Here is an 18,365-nt window from a genome sequence, read left to right on the forward strand (position 1 = left end):
ACACACACACACACACACACAACTTTGCTAGAAGTGGAAGAAGTAATACACTTTCATCATTTGTTCAGGATAAATAAATAAAGTCTCATTTTTGATCCCTGATAGTTTGTGATCCCTGATTGTTTAGGATTGTGCAAATGATTTGTACAGTGAGCATTGCTTAAATGACCTTCATTTGCCCTTGGGGATGTCAGACAATAACCCAAAATGGTTGGCTGCCTAGTATTTTGGCATTCAATACATGATCCCAGATGGCTTGGATTACTTGCAATGGAATGAAATGGGGGAGGGGGGGAAGAAGATATGGGCAGCAAATAAGCTGCAAAGTGGAATGCTGAGGTGAATGTTTTGATTAGCCAATAAAAAAGGAACACAGATTATGTGGGGCATTGGTCCTCAAACCATGACTTTCAAGCTGAGAACGAAACACGAGGGACATCTGGAAACTTCAATTAGTTCAGAGTGCAAAACAAGAACATTTTTAGGAGCATCTGCTTTGCATTGCTTGTGCCATCTTGATCCTATTGCATTGTTGTTGTTGTTGTTGTTGTTGTTGTTGTTGTTGTTGTTGTTACCAGTCACATTTTCTAACTATTTGATTTCAGGGCCAATTTAAGCATTATGTTATTGCTCTTTAAAGCCCCCAATGGTTTGTAAGCCATTTGCGTGCCCAGGCAGAGACCCCCTGACCCCATGCGACACCCGGGTGGAATAATGACTCATGACAATGTGTTATGGGATTAAAATTGGCCACAATGTAGGAAGACCTTGGCTTAGGCATTGGGCGTTTATCCCTCCCAGTCCCCGTCCAGGCATCTGGGGCACATCAGGGTTAACCAATCTGTCTGGGGACTGGGCTGGCTTTGGAAGACATATGTTTAAGCAGAGAACCTGCACCCCACTTCACTGCAACACAGGGGAGTATACTGGCAACCTTTCAGCGTATGGCCAGTGACTCCCCTCAACACAACCCTTTAACAGGGAACCCTGGGACCGCCGCCGCAGGGGGAAAGGTGTGTGTCACCGCTTCAACCCCCACCCCATTTAGGGAAGATAGACTAAAGGATTCTGGCCAAGGCCTAAAATGGCCAAAGTTGTGACGTTTTGCTACGGGGAAGGCGAAACCTGCCAATGCAGGGGAAATTCCTTCCCGGTCCTTTAACAGCAACCATTGTAGACTGCAGCAGCACCCGCATACCTATAAAGAAGAAGTCAACCTGCAATAAAAGGTCTAAACGAAGGGAGGATAGGGCGGGTGAAGCTCTGGAGCTGACTGAGAGCTCCCAGGTAGGCTCCACCCCCTTTTTTGCTTAACCCTTAGTTGGTCTGCTCCCCGGCTCCACCTCCCAAGTTGAACTGAGGTTTGCGACTTGGGGAGGTGGTCCAGGAGTGCTCTGCCAGGAGTCACATAGGATCAGGGGTACTGCGCCCGGGCACACAAAGGGCGCCCTCTGTTTGATGTGGAGAGCGGTCATTATTGGAAGAACTGCTTACATCCATATGTACCTGACTGAACTTGTTCATCACCATATGTTGCCAGTTTACTAGTGAAAGTGATTCAGTTCGTAAGTAACATGGATCAAGTCTTCTTCATGGTGGCTCTGTTTTGCCAGAGTGCCCTCCACTCTCTCCATTGCCTTCTATGGTTTTCGTAAAGACTTTTAAAAAAATTCAGTTTGCATTGGGATGATTTTGTAACTGTTGGATCTAATAACTGGTTTATCTGCTGCCGTATTTTAATCATTGTTACTGCTATTTCAGATCTTGAACTTTTATGTACAGTATTGTATTTTTTAAAACCCAGCTTGAAAACAGTATTCAGTGTTCACACACCCTTGAAGAGCATGGCATCCAATGGTTTTTTATTTCTTTATTTATAAAAGCATTTATATATTACCCTCTCAAAAATATCAGGGTGGTGCATATCAGTACACAAATCTTAAAAAAAACACCTTCAGAAGTAGTACAGAAAAATCATTAAAATGAGTGGCTACTCAATAATTCTTTTAATAACCAACACAACAAGAAAATAATAATAACAATAATACTGTAGTAGTATCTCCCTGCTATGGACATTACTGTTGCTTTGCATGAAGGAAGAATAATATTTTTTGCTGAGGGTGAGGTACTGTGTTTACTTGTATGTCTCTGAAATAATACTGTCCTCTCCAATACATATTTATTCTGGCACAAATACCTGCAATTTGAGTATCATCTGCGAATTGACTTTGATGCACCAATTTACTTGACCATTTACTTATTAGCTCGTAAAGTGGATGAATGTGTATTTTGCACTTTGAAACAGAGATAGCAAGGCAATACATATTTACCCAGCACTTAGCATAAAATAAAATAGTCAGCAATTAGAGTCAAAGTGAAAGCTACTTACTTGACATTAGTTCTCTATAAAAGAGAGATAATGCTGCAAATGCCAGGAAGAATAACAGCTTGAATATAATTCAAATTAGGTTTTTTTAAATATAAAACTAGGGAGGCATTCTGTAGAAATTTAAACAATATTGATAATCTATATGTAGTGGATCAAGAAAAAAAAGAAACTTTAAGTGAAAAGTGTTGGAAAACGTCAGCAGAGACCAGTTTTTGTTTTTTGTTTTACATGCACTTCTAGACCATGACAAATTTCATCCCTAATTGTGAAATTAGTTCCTGGGGATGCTTATTAAACCTTTCATGCTACCTTGTAGGGGCAATTTTGTAGTTAAGTGCTTAGATTTCTCAAATATAACTCGTAATCAGAGTAAGCCACCTATTGAAGTCCATTAACATGGCTAACTTGGTCCATTAATTCAATGGGTCTTTTCTTAGTAAAACTTAATTGGTAACCATCCTGCTTGGCAGGGGGTGTTTCGTGCTTGGCAGGGGGTTGGACTAGATGGCCCTTGTGGTCCCTTCCAACTCTATGATTATATGATTCTACCTGCTTCTGGAATACCTGAATATCTCCCTATATCAGCCCACCTGTGCTTTACGATCAATGGAGGGGAATCTTTGCATTCCACTGATAGGGGTGGTTTGTTGTGTGGTGTGGTGTGGTGTTTTTGTGTGCATTTTGTTTGTGTTTTAACCTAAAGTATATATTCTGTACACATTTTTTGTATGTTCTTTGAGCTGTGAAGTATAATGCAAAATTTGAAGTGCAAGAAAACTGCAGTTTGAGCCTGAGATGTGAATCAGGTAAAAATCTTCAAGTCAAATGAAATCCTTGAACATCACTAACCATCCTTGGAAAGAAAAATGAAGTGTGTTTGAAGCTCCCATGTAATACTAATGAAAAGGAGACAGCTCAGATGAACATGGCTTTTTCCAATGAAAATCAGCCACTGACAAATAAGCAAAACAGACCCTGGGAGAGACAGAAGGAATAAGAGGTCAAAGCTTGACCATGCAAGGATGAAGACAAGGATGAAGACAAGGGGCGCCTGCACCACACATGCCCACAGCATCTCCCCTGCAATTTTTGCCTTCCAATGAGATGGCATAATGCCTAAGAAGGCTTCAAGTTCCTGTTGCAGTAGCGCACAGCTTCTCTTCCCAGTTTGGAAATTCATTTTGTGTGGTAGCTACTGATTTTATCTTTACCTTTGGCTCCAGTGCTGAGAAAGAAAGTGGGAAATGAAAGGTGGGGAAGTGAGAGGATCACCCACTGAAAAATGTATGTGTAAGGCTGGAGAATGATTTTTCTCTCAATACCCACAAAGTTTATATATATTCTTTTCTCCTTCCCTTCCAACTGGTAGAGAAGGTTAGTAGTGTTAAGGATGGAATGGGGAAGAAATTGGATTACTCATTTGAAGTGAAGGCCAGATTAGCTACAAGTTGTGATGGGAAAGAGATTCAATTGAGTTTGCATTTTAACACAGACATACCTGGCACCACCTTCCCAGGTAGGGTGCCAGGGGTCTCCGCCTACCCCAGCCTAGTGTCCAGTTCTGCCTGGGGAGGTGTTGCCAAGGGATGGCCAGGTAAGGGGAGGGACTTTCTAGCTCACTCAATAGAATTTGAATCTGACCTCCAAGCACCAGTTGGTTCCAAGAGCTTTTCCCACCCTCCACACCCTCATTCAAGTTTCTTTTGCAGGTTAACCTTTTCCCACAGGTACACAGGCGCTGCTACATCAAGTTCGCTGTTGAAGGGCTGGAAATGAATTTTCCTGCATTGGCAGGTTTTGCTTTTCCCATAGCAATATGTCACAACTTGGTGGTGTCAGGCCTTGGGTGGAATTCTTTGGTGATTTCCTAGAGGGAGGGGCGTGAGGCGTCTTTATTCCGCTCAGGGGGTCACTCGGGGGTTTGGGGGACTCCGCCTGTCTGCGCAAATGTGTGCAGACATACATATATAATGTGCACAAAGTAGCATATATTTCTGGAAAATATATACTGCATGCTAAAATGTTCATATTAGAAATGCACACTAAAATGCTGGCTTTTTTTTAATGAAGACTCCTTTAAAAAAAGAAATACATTGTGCCTGGCTGCATAAATGTGGCAGCCTGATCCCAAGACTGGAAAAATATGAAACTGAAAGAAACTGTGGTTGCCCATTTTCTCTATCCCTTGCCACAATAATTTCAAGGCCCTCTGGTTGTATCAGGCAGACTTCAAGCTGTAAAGATTCAGTTTGCTTTCAAGGTTTTTAGGAGGCAGAGCTGCTTTCCACTCAAAGGCTGACCCAAGGCACCTTGCTGCTGCCTTAGGTTGAGCATTAAAGTCCTCATCCCCGAGTCAAGATGCGGAATACCCAAGGCCAGTCAACTTACGCTGAAAGCTCCCCACCCTCTATGGCAGTACAAATATAATCATGATAAAGGCTGTAACCAACAATTTGTTCCCCATTCATGACATTCAATGCAGCTGCCTGAAGCAGTTGCTTCACTATGTCTAATGCTAGGGCTGACCCTTCTCTAAAGCCTGGATTTTTACTCAAACCAATTTCCTTTTTAAACAATGACCAGGCAAGTTCCCCAGTTAGTAGTCTTCCCCAATGACTTGTAGATTATTACAGTTTTCAGATTAATGAGCCTTGATATAACACAATTCTTGGCAATTAGATTTCAGCACAATCAATAAACCAACCAATGCAAGCTTTCTGAAGCAATATCCAAAACCTTTGTTTTAACATAAAGCATGAAGTCATATTAGACCCTGATCCAGAAACAATTAGTGCACTGTTTTCATTTTTTTTAAAAAAAGGAGATGATGGTTTAACTAGTGAACTACCGTCTATCAGGTAGTTTTGGACCAAAGTAGAAATGATGTCGGAGATCATTGTTTTAAATTTGCACTCCTCTGGCTCTTGTGAGACAATTCTCTAACCAAATAAATATGTACAAAAATGCATATATTCAGGGGAAATTATTCACAAAACCCCATATATTACAGAAAATAATATACCATGCATGTTAGAGGAAATTGCTTGTAAAAATGTATTTGCCAGGCAAAATTGCTTACAGAAATGTGCACAGGAAAAAATTGCATTGAAATGCTGGTGAATTTTCAAGAGGATTTTTTAAAAATGCAAACTGATGCAGAAAAATTGAGTCTTGAAAAATGAGAAACTGGGTGGGGTGGATGACACTGACAGATGCTCCATTCTTAAACCACATCCACTATTGTTTCTGAAGGGGAAGAGGGAGCAAGGGGAGTTTGCCTACCCAACCTGTCCATGAGTATTCTGCCAGCATAGAGTTGTATCTAAGGCACAGGAGCTGCTGCTGCTGCTTGAAGAGGCAGCTGACAACTTGTGGTAGTCAGAGGACCTGCTGTTGCAATCCTGTTATGATTAGATCAGTAACTCAGGGTGTCATAGGTGTAATGTGCAACAGTTTGTTTTTATGTCAGGTTGATGCAGAAGTTTGCATCTCATCCTAAGGACTAAAGCAGCAGATGATAGAATCAGGCCGTTATCGATGAAAATAAACATTTAAAAAGCATTTATTAAAAAAAACCTCTATTAGCCCATCATTGCATTGAACTATGGTTGTGCCATAATCACAAAGTAATTTCTGTGGCTGTCTGTTGGCTTCTCTGACCCTGTACTTGGCAAGGCTGGGTTTTTAAGCCCCAATTAGCCATTAAACAGCATTTTAGAAGACTTACCCTCTTAATGAAAGAAATGAACTGGTAGTGCATTGAAATGGCAAGATAATGTGGAGCTGAAATAGCAAGATAAAGAATGTTGTCCCTGATAATGTACGATTTGCCCAATAGTATCAACCGATAATGGTAACAAATATTGACTCTTAGCAAGCAGAACAACTGTTCATTATAACAACTGCAACATGGCTTGTTTATTTGAGGTGATGGAATCAATGATTTCTGAATGCAAAGATGCTAATTTTGACTCTGTTCTCCTGCAAATGACAATCTGGTTCAATAGGTTTGGAAATTTGGGCTATTTTGTTTCTTTGAAAACACAACCAAGTGTTCCCATAATCAATCTGTTACTATCTCAAAGAATCAACAATTCAGCACATGAACTTGTCACAATCTTGCGGTCACGGCAACTATAATACATCACTTGAGTGATGCCTATGATGTTTGTGGGCTGGAAGGAAATAGGTTTTTGTATTGAAGGATGTGTTCAAATATAGAATGATATACTTTTCACCTTGAAGAACAAAGGAAGGGCAAAATACTTTATACATTATTCTTTTTTTTTCCTTATGGAAACTTTATTTAACCTTTGCATTTTCAATTCCAGAAGCCATTTGCATTAGCCCACGACTTTAGTGCTTATCTCCTCCCAATCAATACAAAATCAAGTGGCATAATTGTAGGACATTAGAAAATCAACAAGCTCAACAGGCTTGTGTTAAGTGATGTGTATTTGCTGCTGCAGCTAATACATTTCCTGCCCTTCAGAGACAAGGCAGGGGGATTTCGACCTTACTAATTGAATGGAATGTCTTGCACGCAATTTTGTTGCATTGCTTTCAAAGGCAGCCAATAATATTTGGTGCTGAGCATATTGTTTGCCATTGTTTGCTTTCAGGTTATTCAGACCATCAGTGCAGTGGACAAAGACCATTCTGTGGAGGATCATCATTTCTTCTACTATTTGAATGAGGAGGCCACAAACAGCTCTGGTTTTGCAGTCAAAGATAATCAAAGTAGGTATTGTGGGCACAGCCTTTGAAATATTTCTGTAAAGAATGAATGCTCAATTTGCCACTTTAATTATGAAACTATCACTAGACCTGTTCAGACATTCACCTTCATGTGTTCTCAGAAAATGTGGAGGGAGGAACTGGTTGTGCATATCCTGTTTGTGCTCCCTGCAGTCTTAGATCTTGAATCTAAAGATGGAATTTCCATGTGTTCATTTGAAAGAACTTAGAAAGCTATTAGTATCCTCTATGCAGCTGGAATCCCTGAGCAATTGTGGTTCCTTTTCACACAGAAAATTCTAAACATGTTCAGCTGAATGTGCAAAGTTTCTCCATGCTGACCTTCCCACTCAGTGCACTATAATCGAGGGTGGAGATTTTTTTCACATGTGGACACTGGGGGTGGGGGCAGTGCATGTTGTCCTCTCTCCATATGTTCTGAGAACTCTTGAAAGCTAACATCTGAGCAAGTCTACTGTTTATCCAGTTAATAGTACAAATTGCAGTGCATATCTGAAAACCACTGTGGGCCACACAATGGCTTAATTTGCAGGATTTAGAATGCCAAGCTCGACTCATAGCTCAGCTATGAACATCTGTTGATGATGTCATTCTCTCTTATTACCTCACAGGAATATGAATGAGATTAACTTGCTGTCTGTAAATTTATTCTCGATATGGCCAGATAGTTATCAATATCCAATGAATACATCCCACATACATAATTATCAGGCTTTTATCCTAGCGTTTAGAACCTGGACTGGTGTCTTCATCTAAAATAAATCTGCAGCATACTCTCACAGTTAATCATTTCAAAGTTGCCAGGAACAGTCCCTTTCCATCATCCTGGTTTGGGTTTTAAAAGGTAAAGGGATCCCTGACCACTAGGTCCAGTAGCGGACGACTCTGGGGTTGCGGCGCTCATCTCGCTTTACTGGCTGAGGGAGCCGGTGTACAGCTTCCGGGTCATGTGGCCAGCATGACTAAGCCGCTTCTGATGAACCAGAGCAGCGCACACAAATGCCGTTTACCTTCCTGCCTATTTATCTACTTGCATTTCATGCTTTTGAACTGCAAGTTTGGCGGGAGCTGAGACTGAGCAACGGGAGCTCACCCCGTCGTGGGAATTCGAACCGCTGACCTTCTGATTGGCAAGCCCTAGGCTCTGTGGTTTAACCCAAAGTGCCACCCACGTCCCACCGGGTTTTGGTTTTACACCTGGATAATCAAGTGGTGTCTATGGTTTGCTGTCCCTTTGGTCAGCTGAGGCTGCTGCACCAACAGTGCACATACCTTAGGAAATTAAACCTCGTCTTGGTAACACATGCCTTAGTTGCATCTAGGTTATGCACTCCACATAGTACTACCTCTGTAGCTGATGGTGAATACTAGCAAATCGGGTCACTTTGCACAAATATATCTGCACTATGTACCAATTTGCTCACAGGTGCACTTCATAGAGGTGGTGTTTACCGTTAAAGTCCTAAATAGCTTAGGCCCAAGACAATTTAGGGAGCATCTCCTCCCTTATTATCCTGCCCACTTCATTTGATTAGAAAAAGTGTTTCCTATGGTCAAGGCATAGTCGATGAGGATACGGGATACAGCCTTCTCCAGACTGGTCCCATAATATGGAAAACCAATGAAGTGTAGTGAAATACTGTCCCACCCCACACTTGCTGCTTTTTGCAAGGCATCAAAGACGGTTTTGTTCTAGCAGTCTTTTGAAATAGGCAACACTTTTATTATTTATTTTTATTTATTTATTTTTAAAAATGATGACACTGTATCTTTGGGTTTTTTATGAAATTTTAATTTTTATATGTTACAAACTGTCCTGAGAAGAATTGTGCATAAACATACTAAAAACAACACCCACATATACATACATTAAAATGAATAAGGATGTTTGTTATCATTGGCCATTTCATTTGTTGAATAGAATAGCTATAGAGCAGGCATCCCCAAACTTCAGCCCTCCGGATGTTTTGGACTACAATTCCCATCTTCCCTGACCACTGGTCCTGTTAGCTAGGGATCATGGGAGTTGTAGGTCAAAACATCTGGAGGGCTGCAGTTTGGGGATGCCTGCTATAGAGTGATGGAGCCATTTCCTCTTTTAAAATGTATTTTTACTGAGCTTTTATAAAACACACTACCAAAGACAGCATACTCAACAGTCAGGCACACATTCCACAAGACAGAAATCTTAAATACTTGTCATCAGGCCAGGAAAAGATTGCTTTAAGAATTCCGCTATGTCTGCTGTTTTTGAAACCCTTATTAGGCAGTGATCTCATGATGTCATCCCCTCCCCAATTTAGCTATTTATAATTTAGCTGCAGCTAATAAGCAAAAATTAAACTGGCATGCTTCGCTTTTATCTAATTATAAGAATGCAAATAAAATAACTCATAAATCAAATAAAATATTCTATTTAAGGTGCAGGAAGTTGATTAGTTATTGCTTCCAAGATTTTTCACTTCCTGAATTCCTCCACCAAATGTGGAAGAAATTAGGTTTGTATTTATGGCATATCTATCATTTATCTTCTGACAAATTAATTACACCTCTTTCCCGTAGTTTAATGATAAGATGTAGTGCTGTTTTTGCTGAATGGGACATACCGGTAGATCCCTACAAGCATTTCTACTATCATATTCGGTCTCCTCTTTTTCTTACTGTGTAGCTTGAGAACATTATCAGAGTTCTGCTGGATCAGAGCAAAGGCACATCCAGTCAAACATTCTGCTCGCAGGTGGCAACTATATGCCTATAGGAAGCCTGAAAGCAGGACCTGAGTAAAGTAGTGTTCTTCTCACTTGTGATTCCTAGGAACTGATACTCAGAGGCATATTGCCTCAAACAGTGGAGACAGAACACAGCCAACATGGCTGGTAACCATTGATAGCCTCCAACTCTACGAATTTGTCTACAGTTCTTTTAAAGCAATCCAAGTTGGTGGCTATCACTACCTTTTGGAGGAGCTAATGCAATGGTTTAACTATGCATTATATAAAGGAGTACTTTCTTTTGTCTGTCTTGAATCTTCCAACATTCAGCTTCAATGGGTGACCCTGAGTTCTACGAGAAGGAGAAAACCTCCTCTCTGCCTGCTCTCCACACCATTACCTTAAGCCAGGCATCCCCAAACTGCAGCCCTCCAGATGTTTTGGGACTACAACCCCCACCACCCCTAGCTAACAGGACCAGTGGTCAGGGATGATGGGAATTGTAGTCCAAAACATCTGGAGGGCCGAAGTTTGGGGATGCCTGCCTTAAGCCTTCCATACCCTGCTTGATCTTACCCTCTGCAAGTCTCCTATCAAGGGTGGATACATTTGCCCCAACCCAGGGACAGAATATTTTGTCCCTAATAACATTTGTGTTTACCGTAATTCTTGCCAGCTGTAGTCACCTAAGTCTGTGTAATCTCATGGATGTAAAGGACTACAGCCAGAGGCATATAGAAATTGTAAGTCCTGCCAGAGTCACTTACATCACTGTTCCTGGTGTAAAAAAAACAAAACAAAAAAACTTATGCAGCACTTACTCAAATAATCAACTATCTGGGCAGTTGTAGCAGATTGTTAGGAATTGTTGACTTCTGATGGGGGGGAGACGACTAAGGACTAAACCAAAGGTGATGCTGAATTTCATGAGGTTTCTCCCCAAGGGTCCTTCCTTGCAGCAAAAAAAAAAGCTGCATTCTGACTTAGAAAGCCTATAGAGAAGTAGCAAGGCAGATTGCAGCCTCTTCTACAGCAATATAGTCCAGGGCACTGGGAGACTGCACACAGTTCATTAGCAACATCTTTAGCTTGGTTCTGGTGGGGTTGGTGGGAATGGTAGGATTGCTTGTAGAAAGTAAGGATAGTATGAAGAGAGGGAGGAGATGTTCCTCATCTCATCGTACTAAGAGTCAACCAATAGAATTGATTCAAAAGCAATGAAATGTGCAGAATCAATGGTGAAATGAGGCACTATGGCTACTAGCTTTGACAGCATTGCAAAAGGAGAAGGATAAGGATAAGGTGAGCAGTAGCTGTTAGCCAGGACAAGTGGGCTCTATAACAAAATGTTGCAGAGTGGAGCACTCCTGTTCTATAAAGGTCAGCCTTGCCCAACCCAGTGTTCTCCACATGTTTTGGACTACAATTTCCATCATGCCCAGCCAGCATAGCCAATAGTAAGGAATGACGGGGATTGTAATCAAACAACGCCTGGAGGGCACATGGTTGGGGAGGCTGATGTAGATGATATTTAAGTAGAACTTCCAAGTTCAGGGACAGTAAATCACTGAGGGTGGCCTATTGCCATCATGCACTTCTTGATTGATCCTGATACATATGGACTGGCTACTGTTGAAAACAGGAAGCTGGATTTGGTGGTAGGATACTACGGTAAATTCCTTCTCTCTTGTGCAGAGCACCGCTGGCAGATTCTTATTCCAGCAGCTCTTTCACAGATCTGCAGATATAGTGCTCTGAAATAATAATAATAAAAAACCTCAGAACAAAATCTCAAAAGCCAATTTTATCTCTTAATAATTGCTTTCTAAATATGGCAGATTGTAGGAGTAATAACTTTCCCATTATCTCTTAAACTGCCAAACACTGGTAGTATTAGAAAAGGGAAGAGCATGCAAGGGAGAGAGCAGGTTTTTAAAATGAAGTGAAGATTTAATATTAATAAAAGCTTCTACTTTGTATTTAGTTCTGCTAAAACACAGTTAAAGACAAAGGCACAGTTCACAATTATTTAACTTTGTTTCTTGTTCCCCCATTACACTGTTTTCATCGATAGGCAGATGACATCATATGAATGACTTTTCTGTGCTGCGATGTTATGCAGCATTTGTATTGATCCCTTAGGCTGAGAAAGAATCGTAAAGGGGGGACACCAATCGAAACTAATCTGAGGGGAAAACCTAAGTTCAACAGCTGATGAAATTGCAGGAAAGGAGACCACTTAAAGGCAGCCTTCTGAGACTTAGAAGAAGAGCTATTTCAAATTCAACTAAAGTATACATTGCTCATATTGACTTTGCTAATTATTTGAATGTTCTGGCTAGGTGAATAAATCAATACAGCTAACTTTTGGAAAGTTCACTGTATTCTGAATAAGAAATTGCTTGGTTCAGACTCTGCCTGGCCCACAAAATATGTGGCCTTAGACTAACCACTGCCTCTCAGCCTCACACCACCCACGTGCATAGAATACGAGCCTACCTTATTGAGTTAGTACTGCAAGGGTTGCTGAGATTTTGTAGGGATGATGATGATGATAGCGGTGCATCTGAATTATTCAGATTTTAGCCAATGTGCATCATAATCCTAAACACACTTATGAGGAGGCAAGCTCTACTGATCTCAGTGGGACTAAGTTGTCCCCTTAGCATCATGATTTCCAACTTTGCCTCTTTATCTGCACAAAATATGGCACAGTGTTTCTCATAAATAAGATATTCTAACTGAACGTGAATTGTTGGACTTGGAGACCCATAAGCAGTGTCATAAAACAAAATCATCTTTTTGTTCTTGTTTTTTAAGACAATACAGCTAGAATTATCACCACACGAGGTGGATTTCATCGTCGAGAACAGTTTATTTTTACCTTACCAATCCTAATTGCTGACAACGGAAGTCCACCCCTCACCGGCACAAACACTTTGACCGTCACTGTGTGCGACTGTGACCACGAACCTAGTCTCCAGTCATGCAGATATGGAGCAATGCTCTTCTCAATGGGCATCAGTGTACAAGCTTTAGTTGCTGTTGTAGCTTGCCTACTAATAATATTAGGTAAGAAAAACAATACTTTGTTCATTTCATATTACGTCATCTTGGCCATAACATTTCATATTATGTCTTCTTGGTTTTGTTGATTTGTTTGAATCGATGGACTACACCCATTTTTTTAGACAGAGGACCATACAGTGATACCTCAGGTTTTGAATGTCTCCATTGATGAACATTTCAGTTTTTGAACGCTGTAAACGTGGAAGTAAATGCTTCAGTTTTCAAACATGCCTCAAAAGTCGAGCATGCCATGCAGCTTCCGCTGAGTTCAAGATCCTGAGGCCCAGCTGTCGGCTATAGAATTTTCAGTTTTCAAATGTTTCAGAACTCAAATGTTCTTTTGGAACAGATTATGTTCCAAAACTGAGGTACCCCTGTATTCACTTCTGGGCAATCTCCTTAGAGCAAGATGCCAGTGGTTGACAAGGCCAGGGGCAACATAGCACAGAGGAATGAATGTAACTTTTATTGTTGTATAGTAGGCTAGTTTCTACACACATCACAGAAAAACATCCTCACTATCCTTGTCCAGACAAGGAAGAGACATGGTTAGAGTTAAAGAATGCATTATAGGTAGACAAAAACAGCTGGTGTACAAAGTAGCACCAGTGAGGGTGGGGCCTGATGAGATAACCCATAGCCTGGGGAGAGTTCCAAGGTCCAGATAAAGGTGCCTGAAGGACTACACTTGACTCCCAGCCCTGAGTTTCTCCAACCCTAATTTTCAACACCTTCATGGTGATCATATCCTGGACACAATCTGTGCTTTTGTATCTGTGATAGTACTCACTGGCACAGGGGGCCACCATCTCTTTCCTTTGCTACCAATGACAACGATTTTGTGCTGGTGCTTATAGCACTTTTATCAAGATATGAGTACCTCATTTCTTTTAACTAAAAAGCACCAGACACAAAACCCCATTTACTCATAGACCCCATTTATCTATCCCAGTTCCATGCACATATATGTGATCATAATACTACCATGCTCATGATTCACGCTCTTCCTATCTCACCCATGAAAGAGTCTATAAAATTAGTCACATTGTAGTAGCATCAAGATTAATAAAAATTGTGTGTGTGTGTGTGTGTGTGTGTGTGTGTGTGTGTGTGTGTGAATTTCTCAAGTATTTCATCAGCACCACACTTTTATTTGTTTGCTTGGCAGTTTTTATTCTAGCAATTGTGGCCTTGAAGCAGCAGACAAAGCAATCTCTATTTCAAAAGAAAGGAGGAGAAGCATTCAGAGAAAACATTGTGAAGTATGACGACGAAGGCGGCGGGGAGCAGGACACGGAAGCTTTTGATATTTCGGCCCTGAGGAACCAAACTGTCCTCAGAGAACACAAACCTCGAAGAAATATCACAACACAGATCCAGAGCCTTTACAGGCAATCTCTGCAGGTTGGCCCCGAGAGTGCTGTTTTCCGGGAATTCATTACAATGAAGTTAGAAGAAGCCAACTCTGATCCCGATGTTCCCCCTTATGATTCCCTTCAGATATATGCTTTTGAAGGCACTGGCTCAATAGCTGGATCTCTTAGCTCTCTGGGATCAAGTTCTTCTGAACAGGATGAAAGTTATGACTATGTTCCTGAACTGGGATCCCGCTTCAAGCATTTAAGAAGCAGCCGGGGCTCTGCAAAGAGGGCAAAGCCATAGGCCACGGGTGTCAAACACAAGGCCTGGGGGCCAAATCTGGCCCGCCAGACCTCGTCATGTGGCCCGCCGAGCGCCCCAGCCAGCGGGACCCAGCAGCGGGACCTTGCTGCTGAAGCGCCGCGCCGACAAAGCGCCAACAAACAGCTGGGGCCGGGGGGGGGGGGTAGAAAGGCGGCCGGGGCAGTGCTGCACGGAAAGTCCCGAGCCTCCGTGACGCAGTAGTGTTCTGTAGCACTTTGAATCCTCCTCCTCCTGCCACGGCTCGGCACCTGGAAACAGCTGTTGCTGCTCCTGCTGCTGCTGAAGCACAGACAAAGCACCCAGCAGCGCCGCGTGGAGGAGGAGGAGGAGGATTCAAAGTGCTACAGAGCACTGCTGCGTTCGAGAGGCTCGGGACTCTCCGCACGGCGCTGCCGGGCACCGACCCGGCAAGCCTCCTCCTCCTCCTCCTCCTCCTCCTCTTGCCTCACCTCCTCCTCCTCCTGCCACGGCTCAGCCTCACGAACGTGCAACTCTGAGGGTTTACGCATTTCTCCTAAAACGGTGCCTCACGCTGCACGGGAAATGCTTTTTGCCCCTGGGTCCCTTCGCACTCTTTTCTGGCGCTGAGTCAAGGCGGCGAGCCCCCCTTCCCTTTCTTTCTTCCTCTCTCTCGTTCTTATTCTTTCTTTCCCTCTCCTTCCTTCCTTCTTTATCTCTGTCTTCTCTCCCTCTTTCTTTTTCTTTCCTTCTTTATTCCTTCTTTCCTACTCTTCTTTCTCTCACCTCTTTCCTTCCTCTCTCCCTCCTGCTCCCTCTTTTCTTTCTTTCTTTCTTCCTTACTTCCTTCCTTTATTCCTTCTGTCCTTCCCATCTTTCTTCCTCTCCCTCATTCTTATTCTTTCTTTCCCTCTACTTCCTTCCTTATTTCTCCCTTTCCGTCTTCCCTCCCTCTTTCTTTTTCTTTCCTTCTTTATTCCCTTCCTTATTTCCTACTCTTCTTTCTCTCCCCTCTTTCCTTCCTTCCTCTCTCCTTCCCACTCCCTCTTTTCTTCTTCCCTCCCTCCCCTCCCTTCCCCTCCCTCTCCCTCTCCTCAGAAACATAGGATGCTGCTTTATACTTCTGGCCCTTAAACCCTGGAACCAGGAGAGCAGCTCCAGTGAGTCAACCTCAGCCTGTCCCTTTGGTGAAGGGTGGTGGCTCACTGGCAGAACATCTGTCCTGCATGCAGAAGGACCCAGCATCTCCAGGTACTAGTAGATCTGCAAAGGTCCTGCATAAAACCCTAGCGAGCCTCCACCACCCAGTGCAGTTACCAAAAATCATTTTTCAATAAATTGTACAATAATTGTACATTTGAATATCTACTTGCCATTATTCTGACTATGTTTCTGCTTTCAGAGCTAGTTATTACTTATATTATTACAAAAAACAGTAAGAATTGAATGCAGTGACAATAATTTATGATAATAAAGAGTGGACACATAGTCCTACAGATACAACCGGCCCTTTGAGGGTGACCAAACTGCTGATGCGGCCCCCAATGAATTTGAGTTTGACACCCCTGCCATAGGCACTGCTAATTGTGACATTATGGGAAAGTCCAGCAGACATGACTGTGGCAATAGTTACAAAAGAAAGTGGGAAATATCAACACAGATGGCAAAGCCAAGCGGTTTTGAAATACAGCACAAGTCTTATTATTTAAATTGTATTTTTGGCATATGCTTGTTAGAAATATATTTGTGTACAGGCAGCATCATACAAAAATGATGCTAGAATAAAAGGCTATCCACCTTCCCTTCAAAAATGGAAGATTTTGAGATAAGCAAATTGTGTGGCAAGGCCCCCAAACCAGCCCCTCATTAGAATAAAATCCACACTGACACAAATTTCGGTTTAAGGTTATTGGGCAAAATTTTAGGCCACAACTTTATTGATTACAGAAATGTGAGTGGTATTGGCTTAAGCATTGGCAAAGGACTATATCGGACTCCTGCCCCCTTTGCAGGAAGTCAGTAAGGGTAAACCACCCAAAGAGGAAGCCACATCGGGGGGAACCTGCCTGTAGCTCCCCTCAGTATCCCCAGAGGCCTGACATGGCTCTAGCCCATCAAGCAGACTTCAGTCAGGATCCAGGCCCTGGATTCCTTTAATGGAATACCTTTGGTCAATGGAGAGGCAGGCGATGGCTGACCTCCCCTCCCCCACAAATCAATGAACCAATGCCTAACCACAAAACCTTACAAAGTTGTGACGATTGCTAAGAGGTAGGCAAAAACCAAGTGGCTAGTGCCAATCTGCCAAATGGAAAAATGCCTACCTGGCCCCCAGCCCAAGACAGGTGACCAATGAAAATCCAAAGCAAGGCCAGAGGACATCTAAAATAAAGGGCGGGTGGGCGGGTGTTCGGCAGCGTGAAGCAGGTGCCTGACATGCGTCACACTGCCACTTTTATATCCCCCCACAAAAGTGATTGGCTAAGCGATCGGGGTGCTACTCTGGCATGATGGCATTACTCCACCCATGCTGGGGGGGGGAGGAACTGGCCTGGGGGCCTGCCCGCAACCAGGGCCATCCTTAAAGATGATCCCACTTGTGAGTTGGTGCATCTGTCGCTTAGACACCATTTTCTGTGTACAGGGATATTGCATTCGAAAAAAACATCCTTGCTTAAAATGATCATCTCAGATTATCAGTATGATCTATTTTTTCTTCTTCAGAAAAAGACATTCAACATTATAAGTACAGAAAAACTTAGAAATATTCTTTCAATATTCTGTGCAGCTTAAGCTTTTCAACTATTTACAAAGTTCTGTTGGCTACAATTTAATAATCACAATCAAAAATGTATATGCATTTCATACAGTATGGAATTTTGTACAGTTTATAGTGAATACAGAAACACCTGAAATCTTGGAGAGAGAGGGGGAAAAAACCCAATGTGTTTCACTGCCAATTCTAGAATTATCTAGAGAAATTTGAAACTCAGTTGCGATAGTCATTTTATTTTTTCACATTTTCCTCTCTCTGAGCCTTTCACCTACATTTTCTCAGACAAATTAATAAGTGCACATAATTTGCGATTTGTCTTTGTTGTGGCTGTACATATACTTTAGACTCTCAGCAAAAGTATTTATTTTGAAATATGAAATTGAAATAAATCTAATTTATCTGTGTTAAAACATAGATCTCTGTAACAGCCGATATCTACCGTATTCATAATTAAGTGTGACTTCTTGTTAAACTCCTAATTAATTTTCTCACTGGCAGAACCTGAAAAAGTAAAAATATAGCAGGTTCAAGTGTGAATCAATATTCAACTTAACTATGGTAATCAAGCATGTTGCATAAAACAAAATACTATTCACATCTGGGCATTTTCCCTTTTTATTAAGAGCTTAAAAAATGACTGATTTCCCAGCACAGATTTATTATTTTTTTATTATGGAATATAAAATTAGCTGCAGCACTCAATTTTATTGTCACAGTATTAAGGATCTTTAAAATGCTAAGCTGGTGGACATAAAACTTTATGTATAACATTAGATAATAAGATAGTAAAACACTTTAATGTTAATCCAGCTCTTCAGAAAATGATCCCATTCCATTTCATCTTTCAGGAATAGAGTCAGTCTTCCAAATTAAATTCCCCTGCTGTATTTTTGTTTGCACAATCTACAGCCAGTATAAAATTGGCTCAGAACTATTATTCTCTGTCACTTTATCCATCTGGCTGATCAGCACAAAATGTAGTGATCTAAAAGCCATCAAATGCATTCAAATGGCATCCGGT

At 41.8% G+C, this 18,365-nt stretch overlaps 1 protein-coding gene across 4 annotated transcripts in view; it reads left to right on the forward strand.

Moving 5' to 3' along the window:
* Window positions 1-17,769, forward strand: part of LOC118090306 (cadherin-19) — an 86,122-nt gene extending 68,353 nt beyond the window's left edge. For all 4 annotated transcript variants that reach the window (XM_088675297.1, XM_060277921.2, XM_088675298.1 and 1 more), the window contains 4 exons: window positions 7,012-7,129; window positions 12,679-12,930; window positions 14,096-14,589; window positions 16,143-17,769. In XM_088675297.1, coding sequence (XP_088531423.1) covers window positions 7,012-7,129; window positions 12,679-12,930; window positions 14,096-14,589 — 864 coding nt within the window. In that variant the 3' untranslated portion in view covers window positions 16,143-17,769. The remainder of the gene's footprint in view (window positions 1-7,011; window positions 7,130-12,678; window positions 12,931-14,095; window positions 14,590-16,142) is intronic.
* Window positions 17,770-18,365: the final 596 nt, after the last annotated feature.

This window comes from Zootoca vivipara, chromosome 8 (assembly GCF_965207765.1).
Source record: "Zootoca vivipara chromosome 8, rZooViv2.hap1.1, whole genome shotgun sequence".
Classification (NCBI taxonomy): Eukaryota; Metazoa; Chordata; class Lepidosauria; order Squamata; family Lacertidae; genus Zootoca; species Zootoca vivipara.